This window comes from Homarus americanus, unplaced genomic scaffold (genome assembly GCF_018991925.1).
Source record: "Homarus americanus isolate GMGI-L3 unplaced genomic scaffold, GMGI_Hamer_2.0 scaffold52806, whole genome shotgun sequence".
Lineage (NCBI taxonomy): Eukaryota > Metazoa > Arthropoda > Malacostraca > Decapoda > Nephropidae > Homarus > Homarus americanus.
The window spans coordinates 6,771,517-6,793,110 of record NW_024720773.1 but is presented as its reverse complement, the minus strand read 5'-3'; the positions used below and the strand labels follow the sequence as shown (position 1 = coordinate 6,793,110).

At 36.8% G+C, this 21,594-nt stretch overlaps 1 protein-coding gene across 3 annotated transcripts in view; it reads right to left on the bottom strand.

The window, feature by feature from the left end:
• Positions 1-21,594, bottom strand: part of LOC121860950 — a 29,172-nt gene extending 7,578 nt beyond the window's left edge. Inside the window, exons 1-4 of one of the 3 annotated variants that reach the window (XM_042358351.1) lie at positions 21,530-21,594; positions 9,978-10,954; positions 5,463-7,537; positions 517-3,095 (exon numbers count right to left, since the gene is read on the bottom strand). In XM_042358351.1, coding sequence (XP_042214285.1) covers positions 517-3,095; positions 5,463-7,537; positions 9,978-10,563 — 5,240 coding nt within the window. In that variant the 5' untranslated portion in view covers positions 10,564-10,954; positions 21,530-21,594. Of the gene's footprint in view, positions 1-516; positions 3,096-5,462; positions 7,538-9,977; positions 10,955-21,447 lie in introns of all 3 variants that reach the window. The other 2 variants (XM_042358350.1, XM_042358352.1) reach the window with 2 other exon arrangements.

Genomic DNA, 21,594 nt, shown 5'->3' with positions numbered 1-21,594 from the left:
GAAAAAAGTGGGGGCAAACCATGACGACTCAAGTATTTTGCTTCCCATACTATCAAAGTTAGGTAAGGTTAGAAAAGTAGAGTAAGAGTACTTATTTACACTATGTTCAAACTGGACAGTGTCATGTGATCTCCTGGGTATACCTGTACAAACAAATGAGTGGGGCATGATGGAAAAAAGTACACCCATATGAAGCATTATACCAAGGACAGTGAATAGGCATAAAGATGCATACACTATGGGTATGCTGACAGCTAACTTTTACTGTACTGTATGTTATTAATATTTGGCAGGGGAACATAGGTTCAAGTGTCTTTAAGACATAAGGTTCTCATACCGTACAATAATATGACACAGGAAAATAAAGATGGGTATTGGATCATAACTTTTACTCTTAACATGGGGTTTTATTGGATAGTGTAAACAGCATTCGTGCAAATTAAGTGTTTACTATATACACAATATCTTCTCATATAAATTTCACTAACATGTAGGAGGAAATAAATAAATTCATACCTTCTCCAATGTGAAGAAGATGCAGGGGGGGTTCTATCCCGCCATCTCCTTGGACTGTATTCTCTCCCCCGGCTCACACGGTCACTGCTGGCCCAACTCCTTGAATTATCTTGCCAGTCTAACCTATCACGTCCAAAGCGTCTCACTGGGCTTCTACTTCTTCTTGGACTACGTTGCCATGTGTCTTTACTGTCCAGATAATTTCTGTTAGGCGAGCAATATCTTCTTCCCCTCCAACTTCTTGCAGGACTCAAATTTCTTGTAGGACTCAAACTTCTTGCAGGACTCAAATTTCGTGCAGGACTCCAACTTCTTGCAGGACTCCAACTTCTTGCAGGACTCCAACTTCTTGCAGGACTCAAACTTCTTGTAGGACTCAAACTTCTTGTAGGACTCAAACTTCTTGTAGGACTTAAACTTCTTAGTGGACTGAGACTTATTGAGCTTAAACTTCTTAATGGGCTAATACTTTTTATTGGACTAAGACTTCTTATTGGGCTAAAATTATTTCTGCCAGAGTGATATTTTGTTTCTGAACCAAGTCTCCCTCTTTTGTGGCATCTGACTGGACTGTTGTAACTCTCAGGACTATACTTCCTCTTTGGGCTGTACATTCTCCTTACACCAACTTTCCTGTAAGGACTCTCATTTCCATCCAAATTATAAATTCTTTCCTGATTGCTTCTCTCAGCTGGACTAAAATGCCTGGAAGGACTTATATCAGGACTGCCGTACCTCACAGTTCTGTAATTTCCAGTTGAATATCTTCTATTTATACTGCCTTGTTCACTGTTACTGTATTCTGAAGATGATGATGCACTCCTCTGGTAGCTATTTCTGACTGGAGAAAAACTTTTATAAGAAATGTCTGCTTTCCTAACCTTTCTCCGATCGAGTCTTGATGTAGATGTATTAACACCAGTGATGATTTCTGTACGTTCATTATCTTTCTTATTATCAACACTCTTCTTTTCACTTGGATCATCATTTGTAGTATTACCATAAATAGTAAAGTGAAAACTCTTCAGAAGACTTGTTATGCTACACTCTGAGAGCAACGTCTCCTTCTTAAGGTCATTAATACGATTCATATCCTTAGGAACAGACTTGAGACCACGAGGATAAAGAGAAGCCTTGGCCCACCGTGCAAAAGCTTCAGCTATTTTTTTTGCAACATATGGAGATGGATGCAAGCCATCAAACATTACTTCATCTGTCGATTTAATTTTCAAAGAACTATCAACCACAGAGTGCAAATGCCAATGAGGCAATCCTTTTTGTCCGGCAACCTTTGTCGCAATTTTATTTATTTCTGTTATAAAGTCCGCAATCTTCTTTAACTTGTGATGTACATCTTCAGATGGTGGAGGATTATCCACAACATGTCCAGTGTCCTCAGCATGCTTGTGGATCATGTAATTTTGGAACTTTATATAATCAAATGGATATATGGTGGTGATAATTACATCACAATTTACAGTTACCCTGCGCAGCAGCTGGTCCACTTGCTCCAATGCCTTTACAAATTTGTGCAATACTTCATTGCAAGAGTCCAAGTTCTCTATATTCAAAAAGGGAATTTCCCACTTTTTCTTATGAGTATGCTGTCCATCACAAACTACAAAGTTTATTAAATCATAAATACCTAAACTAAGAACAATAAGTTTATTTGTCATGCCTTGCAATTGTTTCACAATGGGATTTTCTTCGGTGAGAGTTTGGAAGCACAAATGGGACTGGATATATATGGTAACCCTCTCTCCTCCTTCCTTAGGCCATACTTTGTCCACTTCCTGTAATCTAGAGTCACCTATTAACACAACCTCCTGGTATCTATTCATATATTCCCGTTTAATGTTATATTCCAACATGGGGACCATGTGGGATTGTACAACCTCAACTGAAGGGTTAACACCATCCTCCAGATATTTTTCAGCAAAAGCATTGTTCAGAATCAGCGAACGAGATGCAAATGGAAGGAGATCCCAATGAATTTTTTTCCCATTGCTTCTATTGAATCTTGTCACTTTTCCATTTATATTATTTATCATATTATTAACCAATTGTCGCAAGCGATACAAGTCTAACTGTATCTCTGGTCTATGTCCTGTAGCATTATGGTGCTCATTCACTTGGCATAAATTAAACTTTGAAACACTAACTGGAAGAATGCTGGTAAAGAACATCTCAGATCGCTTACCCAAATGATTTAGTAACTTCTCCCTCATGCTCATCAGTGTAGGAACAAAATTTGTCTCTATTTGTGATTTTATAAAGGAAATCTGCTGCATGGGCTCGTGGTCTTTCATTAGTCGGCAGGACATATTAGTACTAAATTCGAGAATGTCATAGATTCCAACACTACAAATCAGCAGTACTCCTCCATGGTAATATTTCTGATCACAACAAATATTAATTTTAACAACCTCCCAAAGTTTATCAATGGTCAAGTTTGGCACACATATGATTTCCAGATTGTTAAAGCTGTTCTTAATTCCAGAGTATTCCAGGTATTTGATGCGGGAATCTCCAATTATAAACACCTTGCAGTACCTGTAGAAGCTCGGCCTGCCAATTTCCTGCGAGTAAAATGTATAATAATTACAATGGTTTCACATTTAAAATGGCATGCATATATCCATATATAAATACTACCCATGAATATTTACTGGAGAATTTTAAGTCAGTATGGAAGATAAGATACACTTTGTGTTGTGGATGTCGAGGATGTAAACAACTGTTAGTAATTACTAAACTCAAGCCTGTTAGCTCAACCCATTCCTGCCCCTTTTCTACACTTACCCTCAAGCACTTTCCCTACCATTTCTCCCCCACTATACTTTAAGGTAGATTTATCCATCCAACAAAATAATTTAAGAATATAATTGACCCTTTGAATAGCTGTATTAATACCTTTAAGAGTTCCTCATTCTCTGCATTCTGTTCAAACATACAACTAATTGGTTCTAGAACCTTGTTCGTTATAGGATTAATCCGTTCCAGGCCCCCAACTACAACCACTTAACACAAAAATATAATATAAAATTGTAAAAAAGTGCATAAATATGCATCTAAACCCCTGAAATAAAGAATATCAATAATACTTGGAATTAAAAAACAATAAATTAGTAAAAAAAAAAAAAAAATTCGTTGTAGGAGTTTCGTTCGCTATAGCATTCTCAATTTTATAGGTAAAACCGTTCGTTACAGGAATATTCGTAGTAGAATCCATTCGTTATAGCATACCCCACTGTATCAATACTCCACTGTGTGCACAATAAATATGAATGTTTAAAAATACTTAGTTAACCTAAAACAAATAAAAAAGACAATGGCAAGCAAATTTCCTCAAAAATATATCAGGGCAAATAATATAAAAGTATTTGAGCAAGTAAGCCACTTGCCCAGGACAAGTAAATGTTGCACATAATCTGAGCAGCCTGCATCAGCTTCATCAACCATTAGAACCAATGTCAAGAAAGTAGACAAGATAATGGCTTCAGCCGAATCCATCATTTCAATAACAATGACAACTTGTTCAAAGAACAATCCCCACTGTTACGCTATAGGAGGAGTAGGATCTTGTTACTATCAACAGGAGATGGTGCTCGTTTTTACACGAGTTTCAATAAAATACGATGATGAGTACGTGTACTGTATATAACTTAATGTTTTAGTGTCAAATATTACTAAAATTTATTTGCTGTACTGTATTTATAAAATGTTTTAATACATGTACAGTATTATATATTTAGTGTCATTATTAGAACTATTAGCAACACCCCATGAAACCCCTGTACTGTATATGAGGCGCTCAGCGTTACAAGGAGTAAAGCGCCAACCCGGGCTAAATGCATTTTTTATGAATATCACTATTTTCACCCTTCCTCTACATGTTGGCATTGTATGTAACCCCCTACGTAGACTAGAAATATGGTTGAAAGTCCTTCAAAAATAGAGTGCCATTTCGCCTCAGGCCGGGAGCTACGTATCTGGCTGTGTGCTCAGTAAGTAAAGGTGGTCACATCCCGTTCAGAGTGAGAGGAGCGATTTTTCGAGGGCAGAGAAAGACTTTGAACAGTAGGCGATTGATTATGACGAGGCCATTAAAGTTATACGCACTCCTCAGGATTACCTAACTTCAACTTACTATGATCGCCAGGGATAATAAAACGAAGGAACTAAGAAGAGTAAGATTATAATACTGTACTATTATCATAATACTGTACAGTATTTACCTAAGATTATGCAAACTTTCTCTGCCTTTGTATTCATATGTTAATTACGATGGGGGGTGGGGGAGATGAGTGTAGTGGTGTTTCCTTATTATTACACACTATTATACTTATTATAAATCTTTGGCTAATAATATAATAGGGACGGAAAGATTAATATTGATAGGCAAACAAGTTTTTTATTATTTAATTTGGGGGGGGTTTATGGGAGGGGGTCTAAGAAAAATGCAATTATTGTTGTTTGAAGATCAAACAACAATATATGACGGGTAGTTATTCTCATTCAACTCGCAATAAAATAATAACTTTTCACAGTCCTAACTTCCAGTTTGCTAGGAGAAGGATTGAGCTGCATGATAAAAAAAAATTAACCCTCTAGCTTATAAAACAACATAGTTGTGGTTGTTTGAAATTCGAAATACTTTAAACACGTTTTTCTCCTCTTTTGAAATTTGAAGCTTCACCTCCTTGTAATGTGGAGCACCTCATATCACTCGTGAGTAAAAAATAGCAGTCAAAAATACATCTCTACTGTTCTGACACAATGTTATACTATACTGACCTCTTTCTTTTAGCAGTTTCCCATGCATACACCTAAAACATTATAAGAGGTATGCCTGTTTGTATATTTAAGAATGTTTTCATGTCCCACAAAATTAATTTGAAAATTTGAAAGATGGTTTGTAACTAAAACTACGGCATTACACTTACCGTTCTCCAGACTCTGTCGCTGATAGCAGCCCTTAACTTCTCTTTTGCATCAACCTCTTTTCTTATGTTGCTTACATACATGCATATCTGATCTTTCATCTCATTTCCTTTGCTCTCTGAATCTGTAGATGTCTCATTCTTTACTTCTATTTTCTTTTCCTTAAACTTGGCTTCATTTCTCTGCCGATTCTTAATGTCCTCTTGTTTATCATCCTTCTTAGACTTGTCTTTCTCCAACTGAGAGTCCACAATTTCCATCTGGCTCTTGGCATCTTCTTGTTCTAAAGTTTCAACTCCTTTTTTATTTTGAACGATCTCTTCCTCAGTTTCCTCTTTTATTATAACATCTTCTTTAAGAGTCTCAGCTTCATGCTTGGTATGTGAAGCATCTTCACAATCCACACCTTGTTTTTTAGCATCTTCTTTGGTGTCTTCTCTACCCTTCTTTCCTCCATGCTCATCACACTCAAAGCCTTCCATATTACAATCATTATTATCCAGTTCACATTCAAGAGCTTCCTCATTAGACTTATTGTTTCCCCGTCTTTCCTGTTTACAAGACTGACTTAGCAGTTGACATGTGGTAGTCTCATCTTCTGAATGTATGGCATCCTTCCAGGGTTTATCATCTTCCTGTTTCTTGTCTATTGATGCCTGTTCCAATTTGGAATTTTCTGGCTTAGAAACCTTGGAAGCCTCCTCCAACTTATGATCTTCTTGTTCCAGAGTCTCAGTAGCTTGGTCAGCCTTGACAAGATCTTGTTCCGAAGCCTTTATCGATTGCTCTGACTTGTTATCTTCCTGTTTAGACTCATTATTCTTCAGCTTGAACTCAGGATCACTTTCTTTACTATCATCAGAATGCTTCAGCTCAACATCAGCAGGACTCTCACCTTGTGCACATTGTTCTTCTACTTGTACACTTGCGGTTTCATCCTCTTTTATCACGGTGTTCTTGTCCTCACACTTTGTTATCACATCAGTTTTTACTATTATTTGTCCATATACATCACCTAAACCATTTTTACTATCGTTTATCTCCGAGGGGTGACTGGCTGTTACACTAGGGTTGATGGTTGACTCACGGCTGGTTTTGCCGGTCTCATTACTGACTCTGTTTGTATTATTGCCTGCACTAGATACTTCACCATTGGTAGCAGTTGTATTACAGCAATCACTTGTTATCCAAGAGCTGGTAGTTGCCACCTCACAGTTAGAACTGGCTGTCTCACTACTGGTAATAGCCAAACTAGTACAGTCACTGGCTGGACACTTGGTACCGTCTTTCTCACAGATAGGTGGTTCTTTTTTTGTGTTTCCGGTATTCTCCTTTTTGTTATCAATTTTCTTTTTATTCTCCAAAGTATGAGTTCTTTTTGTTACACTCAGATCACCACTCGTCTTCTTACATGACCTACTATGTCGGTCATGTTCTACCTTGGAGGATTTATGCTCATTATGGATATCTTTCTTCCTCTCATCAGAAGTCTTTGAATGTGTCTGTCTATCAGTTGGTCTCCTGGACTCTCTTTTTCTATGATTATGTTCCTCTCCCGTAACACACAATCGCTTACTTCCACTCCTCTTATTATCCGACTCACACTGATTTCTTTTTCTGTCTGACCGGTGGCTGAAATATTTCTTATTTGATGTGGTTCTTGTGGAGTCATCTGGTAAAGCTTTGGATCCTTCTTGCTTGTCATCTGACCTCTCTGAATGACTCTTCCCCTTATGCATTCTCTTTGACTTGTCTCTTGAGTCATCCCTCTTATACCTTCTGGAGGAGTTGCTATTTGATTTCTCTTCTCTACCATATGATCCCGAAGAAGACATATGACTGCAAGATCTGTCTCTTTTATCCTTGTGCCTGTCATATTTACTACCACCTCCTGTGTTCTTGAATCTTCCATCTGTAGTCTTTGTTGTTGTACTCCCCTTCTCCTTTCTTCTGCCAGAGGAAGATGACGAGCGCCTACAGCATGACGCGGACTCATTTTCATCTTCCAGTTCATCTAATACCTCAAAGTCTTCCATATTGAAGGATCCATGTTCACTTCCAACATCACCCCCATCTTCTGAAAGAATTAATACACATGATATAATTATAAATAATACAGGTCAAGGGTGGCCAAGCCATGTGACTCAAAACAATATTTAATATTGGTCTGGTTCTTGTTCCATGCCTTGGCCCATACAGGTTAAGGACAGAACAGGTCTACCAACTTAATTTATCCATAGAAAAACTGTACTGAAATTTGCTATAGCCTTACTAGACACAACATATCTTACAAAAAGACCTAAAATACATAGCACAAATACAATCGGTGATTTTTAAAATCTGGAAATTTTACTTCGGTCACGTGAGATAACACTCATCACAAGGCAAGTCAATGTTCCAGTGAGACTCAGCTGTTTGGGGAGTTTTAATTCTTGAGTGATTAGAATGTAGTACTGTATTGGTTATTTATAATAGTTTATGTTTAACTGACCCTAAACAACCTCTAACTGTAAAGAACAGAAGTGTGAGGAAGGAAACTGTATGTTAAGTAGGAGTAGAAGGAAGATTTTACATACCTGTACAGTATATGTATATATATATATATGTATATATATATATATATATATATATATATATATATATATATATATATATATATATATATATATATATATATATATATATATATATATATATATATATATATATATATATATATATACATACAGTAGTACCCCGCTTAACGCGGTCAATTGAACCCACAGGGTACCGCGTTAAGTCAACAACAGAACATATGGGATTAATTCCAATAGAGACTGGCCCGACCCCCAAACTCCACTTTTTGATGACACACAACTATGTTGTAGTAAAAATTTTATCTTAACTTTATGATGGTATGCACACACAATTAATAATTAAGAGAAATATCAATAATATTAGGTTTTTTAACACTTGCATTAGTAGAAAAGATGGCTGGGCACACGGGGATGGGGGGTTGGTTCCGAGGCAGAGGGCAGATTATTGGCCCTCACCTGTATCACTTGTATCACTATCCACCACAGAGGCTTGCAGGGCCTCTTTGTCAAACCCCTCAAAGGCCATATAAGTCCATATCCTCACTATAATTATCACTAGGGCCCGGATAGTTATGCACTAAAAAACCATGAAATATGCATGCAAATATGCACTAAAACAGGGGAAATATGCATTTATATGCACTAAAAATGCCACTTATAAAGCCTTACTGGAACATGCAAGAAGTAGTTGTTGCTCCTTTTGTGCACTATTGGACTTAACAGCTTCGAGTCGGATGTGCTTGCTTGTTTTAAGGTGTTGTTGGACTTGAAATTTCTTGCTCACTGTCACTGGTGCTTCACAATATTTACAAAACAGTACACTTCCATCAGTAGTAAATGCATCAAATTCCTTTACATATGATCTCAGCACTTCATTTTGGTTTCTTTGTACTTTCGGCATTTTCACGAGCAGCAGAAGAGAGTAGCTCCACACAGCAGCACTGCTCCTGACTGACTAACTCACTAGTCCAATGAGTCATGACCAGGTGTGGAAACGACAGATTAAAGCGACGTGACCTCACCTCACTTCACCTAACCACACCTCACCTCACCTCCCAGTACCACGTGTGCTCATTCAGTGGCAACAAAGAGATACTGCCAGATGAATATTTTACCAAAATATGCATTTATATGCAGTTATCTAGGTAATATGCACTTATCATAAAAATCACGCAAAATATGCATTTGCATATGAAATATGCAAATGCATAACTATCCGGGCCCTAATTATCACTATCACTGACTTGGGCCGGCTGTGGTGGGTGGCGGGTGAAGAACTCGGTAATGTTTTGATGACTGGGCGACCTTGTGCGCATCGTGCCCACGCCGCTTCCCGCGTATATGATGAAAAATTCCGCGTTAAGTGAAAGTTCAGCTCTGGCGAGGCACCGCGTATATGATAAAACGCGTTAAGTGAAACCGCGTTAGGCGGGGTAATACTGTATATATATATATATTTCTTTTTTTACACTATGTTTGGTATCTACAGGAGTAAAGTTGGACTTACAAACAAGCCTTAGAAACATTACTCATTCATAAGTAGAGGAGCATTTGTACTGTACTGGTATTTTAACCCCTTGAATATGATGATTTAACCATTTGAAGGATATAGTTTCATTAATTTTGAAGATAAGTTTAACTCACTGAAAATTATATACTGTACAGGTATAATTTAAATATTTGATGCTAAACAAATAATTATTCAACCCTTTGAGAAATATTTTCACCCCATGATAAATATGATTAAACCCATTAAAATTAATTCAACATTGAGAATTATTGTTCAACCCTCTGACCATATTTAATTACTAATAGATAATAATTTAGCCCTTTGATGAAGACAAAATTAAGTTTCATTCACAAAAGGTTAAAGCTCTTCCAATCTGTGCATTTCCACTTAACTGTTTTTGTTATTTCAGGAGAACTAATTACTGTACTTACCAACCCCAGTGTCTGTGTCTGCTGGCTTGTCTCTCTTAAGTACCTCGGGACTTCCATCACCACCATCACCCTTTTCCTCTTCTTTTACACTCCCTCCCTTCTCTCCTTCTAAATCAACACAAGAAACTTTGTCATCTTTTTCTTTTACACAACTGCCTTTGTTTTCTGAATCAAGAAATACAGTGTTGTTATCTTTTTCTTTTACACAACTGCCTTTGTTTTCTGAATCAAGAAATACAGTGTTGTTATCTTTTTCTTTTACACAACTGTCTTTGTTTTCTGAATCAAGAAATACAGTGTTGTTATCTTTTTCTTTTACACAACTGCCTTTGTTTTCTGAATCAAGGCATACAGTGTTATCTTTTTCTTTTACACAACTGTCTTTGTTTTCTGAATCAAGGCATACAGTGTTATCTTTTTCTTTTACACAACTGTCTTTGTTTTCTGAATCAAGACATACAGTGTTATCTTTTTCTTTTACACAACTGTCTTTGTTTTCTGAATCAAGGCATAAAGTGTCATCTTTTTCTTTTACACAACTGTCTTTGTGTTCTGAATCAAGACATTTACTATCATTAACATTCATTTTTTGAAATATAATGAATGTTTCAAGTCCTTGTTAAATGTTCTTAGTTAGTAATGTCATTCTATACACACAGTGGTGGTCACATCATGGAAAACTCCTCAATGACTGACAATCTTATTAAACACCGATTTTTTTTTTTTTATTATTTTCATAGTGAATTGTACTGTACATAACCATACACAGTACAGCACATTTTTTGTTCAAGGATCAAGGTATGTTTCGGTACACTTTGTGAGGGCGTCTTCTTCCGCTTCAATAGTTCAGAATCACTGTTCCAATATTAAATGCTTCAATGTTCCTCAGCTTCATTACTGACCTCAATGTCTTCGAGCAAAATATCTTGAACACATTAAGTTACCCCATCACTGCACTGGTGCTGCCCATCACTCATCTGAAATTATCACAAATTAACTAATTAATACGAGTGTTCAGGTTATACAATACAGTAAAGGCAACAAACATCATTTTATCTTGTCATATGAAGGTATCACTCATTTAATGATGGGGTTGCATTCCTAAAAAACCTAACATTACACAAAATTATCGCTATAAGAGAGATAACAGCAAAGATTGGCGGGCGAACAACATGTTCAAATGGCAGGACGGTAAACAAAGAGTACAGTACTGTACTCCCAAATAATAATAATAATAATAATGATGATAATAATAATAAACAAGCTCGTTATGAACGGCTTTGAAGTTAAACGATCAATTTATTAACACCAAACTCCTATATAAACGATGTGGCTCAGAGTTCAACAATTTAGTGAGCTAAAGGCGAGCCCAATTTGAACAAATTTCAAATTGCATAGTACGGTACATAAAAAAATTAACTAAAATTTTATGATAAAACAATAAAATTGATACATAGCATATCATAAAAACAAGAACACAAAATATATGTAAAAAAAAAAAGCACCTTCCACACTCAAACCATCCTCTGGGCGATGCGGCAAGTTCAGCCAGGCAGTTACCCAGCTGACTCAGAGACGTGTGGCTGCTGCTGCGCTGTGTGTATACCATGATGTTACATTGAGGGATAAAGTTAGGGAACACGGCTGGCGTCGCAGTGAAGTTACAACCCACTGCCTCCAAATACCTTCACTTCACACACATACATGCTCTTCACATTTCTTATCTTATAGTTTTATAATATATTTCTCTACTTTTCCACACCTTTCATAGTTTCATTACCCCTGTACATATAATAATGGCAACATGCCATCTTACAGGCCACCTCATCCCCAGTTCTTTGCCCTTCCCAGTGAGTAAACTATTGCTAACCAAATTTTAAGTAAACGTCAAGTGATGCAGGATGTCAAGATTGTTTCATCAATAAACCAAATTAACATTTAAGTACATTAATGCTAAACTGAATTAGGGTCAAGTGTATTAATGCTAAACAAGGAATACCTGTACAGTAACATAATTTTTATACAGTCTTTCCTCGACTTACGAAGGGGTTCCGTACAGACGACCAGGTCGTAAGTCGAATTGGTCTAAGTCAAAAAGGTGAAAATACAGGTTGTACCTCTCTAGTCCGGCAACCTCGGGACCTGACGGTGCCGGACCATGGAAATTCACCCTTTTCCTGGATAGATAGTGACTTGTGCTTATGCTTGGAAGCACTAGCACTACTTTCTCTGCATCATGGTCTCTTTGAAGACATATTGAAGGGTTAAATGTCGTATAGTAGCGTCTCAAATTTCGCGAGTTTTTAATTCTTAACGTATTTTATAGGAACACACAAAAAAAAAATAAATAAAAAAAAAATTTGACGGCGGAAACTTGAATTTCGACAGGTTTGAACGGCCCGCCAACGTGCAGACGACGTGCATAATCGTGTAAACAGCGTCATTTCTCTTATGTACAAAAGATTCATTATTGTTTATTACTGAATGTCTTTTTTATTGAATTAATGTTTATGTGTGCAAAATGAGCAATACAATTCATTAATAATACGTAGAATATTAAAACACACGAGGAAATGACACAGCATTGTATTCGTTGATTACAAAACCAGTGGCTGACTGGTTCTACATATAAAACTGAAGAAAATAAGACCTTGGTTGTAGCTGTAGTAAAATTAATATGGTTGTTTTAAGTAATGTTATTTAATGTTAATAAATGGAACAATAGAAGTAGCTAACGATAATGGTAAAGAAAAAGAGAGATCGCATATGTAAGTGCGCATGCGCACACGTGAAAACATATCATCATAACTTTACATAAGAATATGAAAGCAACACTTATTTACTGTTCATATTTATTTTAATTAATGTTTCTGAATTTGTTTTTATTGAATTAATGTACGTGTGTGCAAAATTAACAATACAATTTATTAATAATACTGTACGTGGAATATTAGAGGAGACGAGACGGCTGCCGGCATTGTTTATGTTAAAGCTTACGAAACCAGTGACTGATTGGTTCTACATATAAAACTGAAGAAAATAAGACCCTGAGTTTAGCTGTAGTAAAATTAATGTAAAAAATGAATATGGTTGCTTGAAGTACCTGTAATGTTATTTAATGTTAATAAATGGAACAATATAAGTAGCTAACCATTAATGGTAAAAAAAAAAGTGAGACTGCTCGTATGTAAGTGCGCACATGTGAAAATATATCGTCATTACTCTACATAAGAATATGAAAGCAACACTTATTTACTGCTCATATATATTGAAGGGTTAAATGTTGTACTCTGTATAGACAAGCAGAGAGAGAGAGAGAGCAGCCGAACTGCCGGATGTAAACAAACCTTAATTTCCCGCGGCTTTTTTTTTAAGGGGATTAGCCCACCCGGGAATAGGTCACTGACCCACATTGGGGCCTGAGGGGCAAAAATTTAATACTCCTGTAATAATAATAATAATTCAGATAAGTAAAAAAAAAAAAAAAAAAAAAAAAAAAAAAAAAAAAAAAAAAAAAAAAAAAAAAAAAAAAAAAATGCCTATTTACCTATTGGACAAACTTAAATAGTTCCGGACCACAGAATGCCGGACTAGAGAGGTACAACCTGTAATACATCAAAATTCTAAATTGAGTGTCTCTTCTTCTTCTCAGCAACAAGAGAACTCACTTTTACGCTTGCCAGCCATTTTAAAGGAAATTACAAACGAAAATTCTGTCAGTTCACAGCACGATCACTAACGTCGGCTCTAGAAAATACCGTACGTAATTTGAAAAATATTTTATACGACACGGAGGTCGTATGTCCGGGTTGTCGTAAGTCAAGTATGTCTTAAGTCGAGGAGTACCTGTAATTATATGATACAACAGTTAACTACAGCAGGTGGACTGCCAAATGCAAGTGAAAACATGTTGAGGTCGGCTTGCAAAAAACTCGTTAATCGAGAGATTGCTTGTTAACTGAAGTTAAAAATCTTATGGAAGGTAACTTGTTAACCGAAATCTCGTTAACTGAGGCGCTCATTAACCGAGGGATCACTGTACATACAGTATAAATCAATATTTGCATACAGCCTGCTTAAACAAAAATTAAACCATTCTCAAAAAAATTTTCTCTTACGTTCTGGTAACTATTAGAGCACAATATATTTTTGAGTGTTAAAATATATGGATCACCTGAAGATTAGCTCCCCCAGCTTATTTCACCTGATAATTAAACACCCTACTGCTATATGGGTGGTTAATCTTCAGGTGTGATATGTTGAAGGGTGAATCTTCAGGTGGTCCAAAAAAAAATGTGTTGTAGTTAATGTTATAAAACACTGAGAGGTTGTGACCAATGGCAACTCTAACTGAACACCATCACCTAGAGCTTGCCAGCGGGTGGACCACCGTACATCTCTGCAATCAAGTCTATAGTGCTGCATCATAAATATATGTACAGTATACAGTTAGGTACAGGGTAGATGATCTATGCCTTAAGTACCTACTGAATTAAATTTCACCAGAGAACATGAATGCTTTCTTACCTCATGTCAGTGATGAAAAGTGTATGAACATTGTTTTTTTGTGATACCAGAAGTACAGTACAGTATATATTTTATGATTTCTTCTGAATTCTGGTAATGGAGGCTGCAGCACTAACTGCCGCCAGACACCATATTGTTTTCATCGCAGTGCAGACGATCATGGTCAAATAAGAAATCTAGAACTTTCTTCTTGTTAGACAATATCAAACAGTTGGAACAGATCAAAAGAAGAGCCAGGACACAACATGATTCCTGAAGTAAGGCAAACTTTCAACAGAGTACAAATATGATGCCAGTTCATACATCAAAGGAAAGACTTACCAGATACTGCTACATTATATGATACAATATTCAAAATATTAATCATTGTAACAAACAAAGATCATCTATGAAAGAAAACATTCAGACAGCTTGGAGGTACCGGTACTGGTTGCTGCCACAATATATTTTATAATTTATAAATCAAACCAACCAGACCTAACCACATCTACTGTACACTATTATTTATCTTCTATTATCTTATGGAAAAAATACTTTTATTAAAGAAAATATTCAGCTTTCAAAGAAGTGGAGGAGTCATAGCCACATTGAGAGCTGGAGGGAGAGCTTGTAGAATTGTGTTCAGGGGAAAAAATTTAAAATTAAACCAATTGAAAATAAAAATGAAACAAAACATAAATTTCATGATGTATGAAAGCATTTATTTTCTAATTTCCTATGGCGAATGTCCTACAGTAACGGTAGGTACCTAGTTAAAGCACACAAGTACTCTAGACTAAAACCCCTTTCTTCCCTATTAACATTTAGAAACAGAAAACTAAAAACAATACAATTAAAACACACACATCATCATTAAACACAGATATTAAGGTCTTTTGTCCTGCCCTTAACAATTTCTATAAACCACAAAAAATCAAAACCTGATTTAGAGAACATCTTTACATAATTCTATACCTGTACAGCACAATGGTTTCTACAATACCAGTACGTAGTTAGTTCAGGTGTGCTAATAACATAATTCTTAGATGGATTTTGTCAATTCACTGATGTACTGAGAGCATAGAGGCTTATTTGCAGTTTATAATGTAAATTAAGTTGTTTATATAAATTTTATTTCACATATGTCTTGTCAATGGAACCAGGGTAATTTGCATTAAACAGTCCTAATATCACAAGTGCCTTTGTCAACATTCGGCAAGACCAAGAATTTTCATAATGTGAACCAAACTAACTTACCTAAGCGTAACATACAACACCTAACTTGGTGGTACAGGTACAGCGGTAATGCACATAACTCTCAGCAATATGTCAAGGGTTTGAGCCTCGGCCTGGACACATGTGAGAAGGGTGTTATCCAGTGTGACACTACCAAACACCACAGGATTCTCGATCCCCGGTATCCTCCTGTACTAACACTGGATAAACCGCCCAAACAGTTAGCTTGGTGTACAGTATTTTAAGAAAAGTAAATTATATACAGAAATACAGTATACCTGTAAAGCAGTACTGGTACATGGTACTTCAGAAAGTTCCCAGTCTCGCAAAACATCAGCAAAGGCGATCAGGATTTTACACCCATTAAATTATTATAATAGCTTACGGGTTTAGGGTCATCTCGAACCCAAGATAAATCATACCCAAAACAGTCAACTCGTACTCAAGATAACTTGTACCCAACTCACGAGATAAGTCGTACCCAAGATTACTACTTACACCCAATTCAAGAGATAATCCACACCTATTAGTATACCCTGTACATATATACCACGCATTTTAGCTTTATCTATGATTACAAAAAAAAAAACGTAAATCTTGCAGGAAAGTGCAGTGAAATAGGGATATGTAATGCAGGCTTTAAAATGGTTGCACCTCATTACATAAGTATGTTATTCCGTCAAACAAACATTACGCTACAAGTACCGGTACATATATCACACTGTGGTTTAGAATAACTTTATTGTAATTTACAGATTTCAGGCTAATAGATTTGCAGTTTCAATTTATAAGCTGGGAGTTTAAAATGATCATAAGTCAACAAAATATAGACCTGCACAAAAGCATAGATTGTCCAGCTTTTTGGAAACAAATTAGTTAGTATACAGTATATAATTCGGGGTTCCTCTCTGGTACTTCCTCCGGTATAACGAAATTGTTCTACGAAGTGGCTGACATCGACAGGAATTTCTTCTTCTGACATGTCAACATTGAGAATGAAACAAGGATAATAAAGAATGAAGAGCGAGTATATTGGCCAACCCACATACAATTAGATTTGTTTAAAAAGTCACGACCACACGGAAACAAGACCAGTATGAGTAATGTAACAATTTGATTATGTGGCCACACAATATATTTTTGAGAGAGAGAAAACGTATTTACTCTTAATTTGTCAGAGTTAAGGTCAAATAAATACCTAAAAAAAAAACACATTGCTATACATATATTAAAATCAACCTTGTCCACATTTCCATTGTGAATCTACATGATCTCATAAATTGGGTACGAGTTGACATGTTCTGATGGGTACGATTTGCTTGGGTATGAGTTGTCCAGCACCCATAGCTTACCAGATCCAGAATCAATACCAAGACAAAAAAGTATTTGAATTAACTTTGAAAATAGTCTTTGATAATTTAAATAAGCATCACTGACCTGCATAGTTCTAGTACGAATAAATCTAAGTTCTGTGCAATACAGTACATAACATCATAGTACAGTACATCACATCAGAGCACAGTACAACACATCCAAGTACAGCACCTGTCTAGGGATGGAGTAGCAACCCTGGCTGGGGCTCTAGAGGGGGCGGTTCAAAAGATATTGAAGTCTTTAAACTGCTAGGAGAACATATGAGCACGGGGGTGGAGGAGACTGCAGTGGGAGCGGGTAAACAAAGTGAAAGATTACAGGGAAATAGTGTTAGGAATGATGACAAAACTAAATTAGACGGAGTTAAAACTAAACGCGGTAAGGGGAGGACTCAGAACACGACTAACTTAAATGTATACTACGCGAACAGTAGAAGTATGAGAAACAAAATGGATGATATTAGGGCCTTGGTATGTACCGAAAAAATCGATATAATAGCATTCACTGAAATGTGGATCAACCTAGACACACGCGAGTTACCGGTTGAATACCAAATTGCGGGTTACAAACTGTTCCATACCGATAGGCAGACCAGGAAAGGAGGCAGAGTAGCAATCTATGTTCGGGATAATCTGAAGTGTGAAATAAATAAGAAAATAAAAACTGAGCGGAGTACAGAAACAATTTGGATAGAATTAATCGACGGTACAGAAAAATTAATCACAGGAGTAATATATAGACCTCCCAACCTTGATAAGAGTCAATGAGCGACTTATCTGGGATGAAATGCACAGGGCTTCCATACACAACAAAGTCTATATAGTAGGCGACTTTAACCTTGGCCAAATAGATTGGACTGACCTTACAGGTAACTCAGAATCAGAGGATTTTCTCTAGACGATCCAGGACTGTTTTCTATGTCAACATATAACCGAACCCACCCGGGGTAATAATATACTTGATTTAGTTCTGTCAAACAGAGAAAACCTCATTAGCAATGTCGAGGTAGGGAATGAACTTGCAAACAGCGATCACAAAGAAATTAGATTCCAGTTAGATTTTCAGGGCAGACGTAAGGAAAATTCCACTAAAGTACCAGATTTCAGAAGGGCAAACTTTGACAGTTTAAAGAGGCAGCTGAAAGAGGGGGGTGTCACGCTTGGCCGTGAATCTGACAGATGACACCGACCTGATAACGAGATCCGAGATTGCCGAGTTCCACAACAACTTAAATAGTGAGTTACTCAATGCACAAAGGCAGAACATACCATACAAAAAACTCAGATCAGACAACAATGACCCTAAATGGATAAATAATTATTTAAAGAACATCATTGGCCAAAGGAAGGCTATAGGTAGAAGGATAAATTGTGGCGAAATTTACCTCCGGGATTATTATAGGGTATTGGCGAGTAGGATTAAAACCGAGATAAGGAAAGCCAAGAGGAATAATGAGGTAAGGATAGCAAGGGAGGCGAAGACAAACCCCAAAGGATTCTACCAAATGTATCAAACTAAAACACGAGAAAAGATTGGACCAATACGGTCAGACACCAGCGAGTTCAGTGATAACGACAGAGAAATGAGCAATAATTTGAATAATATTTTTCAACAGTTTTCACCACCGAAAATTTAAACATGATACCCAGGGCACCGACTCTATTCAGAGATAGTGAAGAAACCAAATTAAGCGAGACAGTAGTGACTAGTAACAATGTTAGTAAGCAAATCGACAAACTAAAGCCTAACAAGTCACCGGGTCCCGATGAGATATTTGCCAGAGTATTAAAGGAATGTAAGGAAGAGCTGAGTATGCCCTCAGCAAAGTTGTTTAACATGTCCTTAAAAACAGGTGTAGTAACAGAATCCTGGAGGATAGCGAATGTAATACCAATTTTCAAGAAGGGGGATAGATCACTATCCTCTAACTACCGCCCAATCAGTCTAACATCAATAGTAGGCAAATTACTGGAAGCAATCATTTCAAACTATTTGAAATCACCTGGAGAAGCACCGATTGATCAATGATTCCCAGCATGGCTTCACGAGCGGACGTTCATGTCTAACTAATCTATTAACATTCTTTTCATCAGTTTTCGAATCGGTGGACGAGGAGCACAATTATGATGTGGTATATCTCGACTTTAGCAAAGCCTTCGACAGCGTCCCCCACGAAAGACTAATTAGAAAGGTAGAAGCACATGGCATCAAAGGTAATATCCTTAAATGGATTAGGGCGTGGTTACAGGACAGGAAACAGCAAGTGAGCATTAATGGCACTAAGTCCCATTGGAGCAATGACACAAGTGGAGTTCCCCAAGGCTCAGTACTTGGACCATTATTATTTATTATATACATAAACGACATAGATATCGGCATAGACAGCAACATAAGCAAATTTGCTGAGGACACTAAAATAGGACATGTTATTAAATCTGATGAGGACTCCACAAAACTACAGGAATATCTAAACAAATTTTTCGAATGGTCTGAAAAATGGCAAATGAAATTCAACGTGGACAAATGTAAAGTACTCAGTATAGGAGATGTAAACAGGTAAACCAGATACCAGATGAACAACGATGCCATAGAGAAATCCGACTGCGAGAGAGATTTAGGAGTAATGATAAGTAGGAACCTTAAGCCAAGTAAACAATGTGTTTTTGCTCGTAACAAGGCTAATAAAGTACTTGGGTTCATACAAAGGAGTGTTAGTTACAAGCCTAGCGAGGTCATCCTAAAACTGTATCTTGCTCTTGTGAGACCACACCTGGATTACGCAGTTCAGTTCTGGTCACCGTATACAGAATGGATATAGAATTCTTGAAAAGATTTCAGAGGAGAATGACAAGACTAATCCCGGGCATTAGGAACCTTGAGTATAGAGACAGTAAAAAATATTTTTTTCTAGTGTATTTGTGTGTGCTTAGACCGAATATGACCTTCATTTCTGGCGGAAAATAGCCTTTTTTTTTAACGAATTTTTTTCGTTGGACATTTTCCGAAAAATAATCATGGCAAAATACACCAAAAAAAAAAAACACTAGAAAAACAAAAACCAAACCTAACCTAACCTTAATGACTCTCGCCATATGATGGAATCACCTATTTCTTAACTTATTGGCCTGGTTCTTGCTCGTCGTTGGATTCTGAGATTCTTACACAACGCCACATATGTTGGTCTTTACAATATTTACATTCAGTCTTGCTCTTAGTACACTTTACTGAGGTTGGAAGAACACCATGCGATCGAAAAAATGCTATAGTTTCTTCACTTTTCCCCCAAAACTCGTCATCAGCTCCATATAATTTGAGTGACACCCATCGCAGACTTCCATGGTCGGAACTGAATTTGAATTTCAAAATACAAGACCCAAAATAAAACTAGAATTTGATTGGGCCAAAAATACCGCAAATCAAACCCAAAATCATTTTAATTGGTTGCAAAAACAAAAACGCCTTTGATTGGCCGCGTGACGTGTACGGGAACACATGAGCGTGATGATTTATGAAGAAGACACTCAGTGTGGAAGGTGAGGTAGGCGATAATGGCACAAGATTAATGGAAGAAAAGAGAGAAAATTTTGGATACGCTTTCTCCATTATTATACATTTCCGCCGGTAATGTAATAGATGAAAATTATCATATAATTAGACGTCTTATTCGAATATGATCATAGATTAGTGGTAGGAATGTGTGGTGTGTAATTGCAAAAATACCAAACCTAACATACAGTATCTTCCCGTCCAAGTTCCTATACAGTACTTAATTTTAACCTAGCACAGTACTGTACAACATTTCACATAAGAGCAGAGCACATAGTATATACATTACAGTATATATACATCACATCACACCACAGTACAGTGAATCACAGCAGTGAAATATCACAGCAAGCATAGTACATTACAGCATATCAACATCACAGTATAGTACATCGTCACCGCATGCTAAAGATTCGTTTTACCTTACCATTATAGTAAACTACATCACAGCACGGTATAAAATCACAGTACAGTTACACCGCGTCACAGTTCAGTACATGACATGACAACACAGGCCAGTACACATTACAGCACAGTACTAAAACACCTGTGCGTGTGTGAGGTGAGTCTCTGTGCCTCCTGCCAGCTTGTTTGTGATAATCAGTTTAAGTCATGGACACCACAAACTATTTTTTGCTTCTATATTTAAGGTAGTCTTTTCCTTCACCCCCAAGTGGACTTTACTTCCATCCATTAAACAATTTAGTGAAAATTCCAAGAACACAATTACAATAAAATCATTTAAAGTACCGTATACTACACCAGTCATAAAGTGTGAACAACTTATGAAACATTTCATATTATTAACCTGAGTCAAAAGTTGGTTGTTAATAACGTTGAGTGAGCTAAAGCACACTATTCATTCCTCAGGACGAGGATCACCAACGAACTTGTGATGTGTTGCACTGTTGTCCTAACCGAGGTTTTAGCCTTTACGTTGATAAAATGGCGGAAC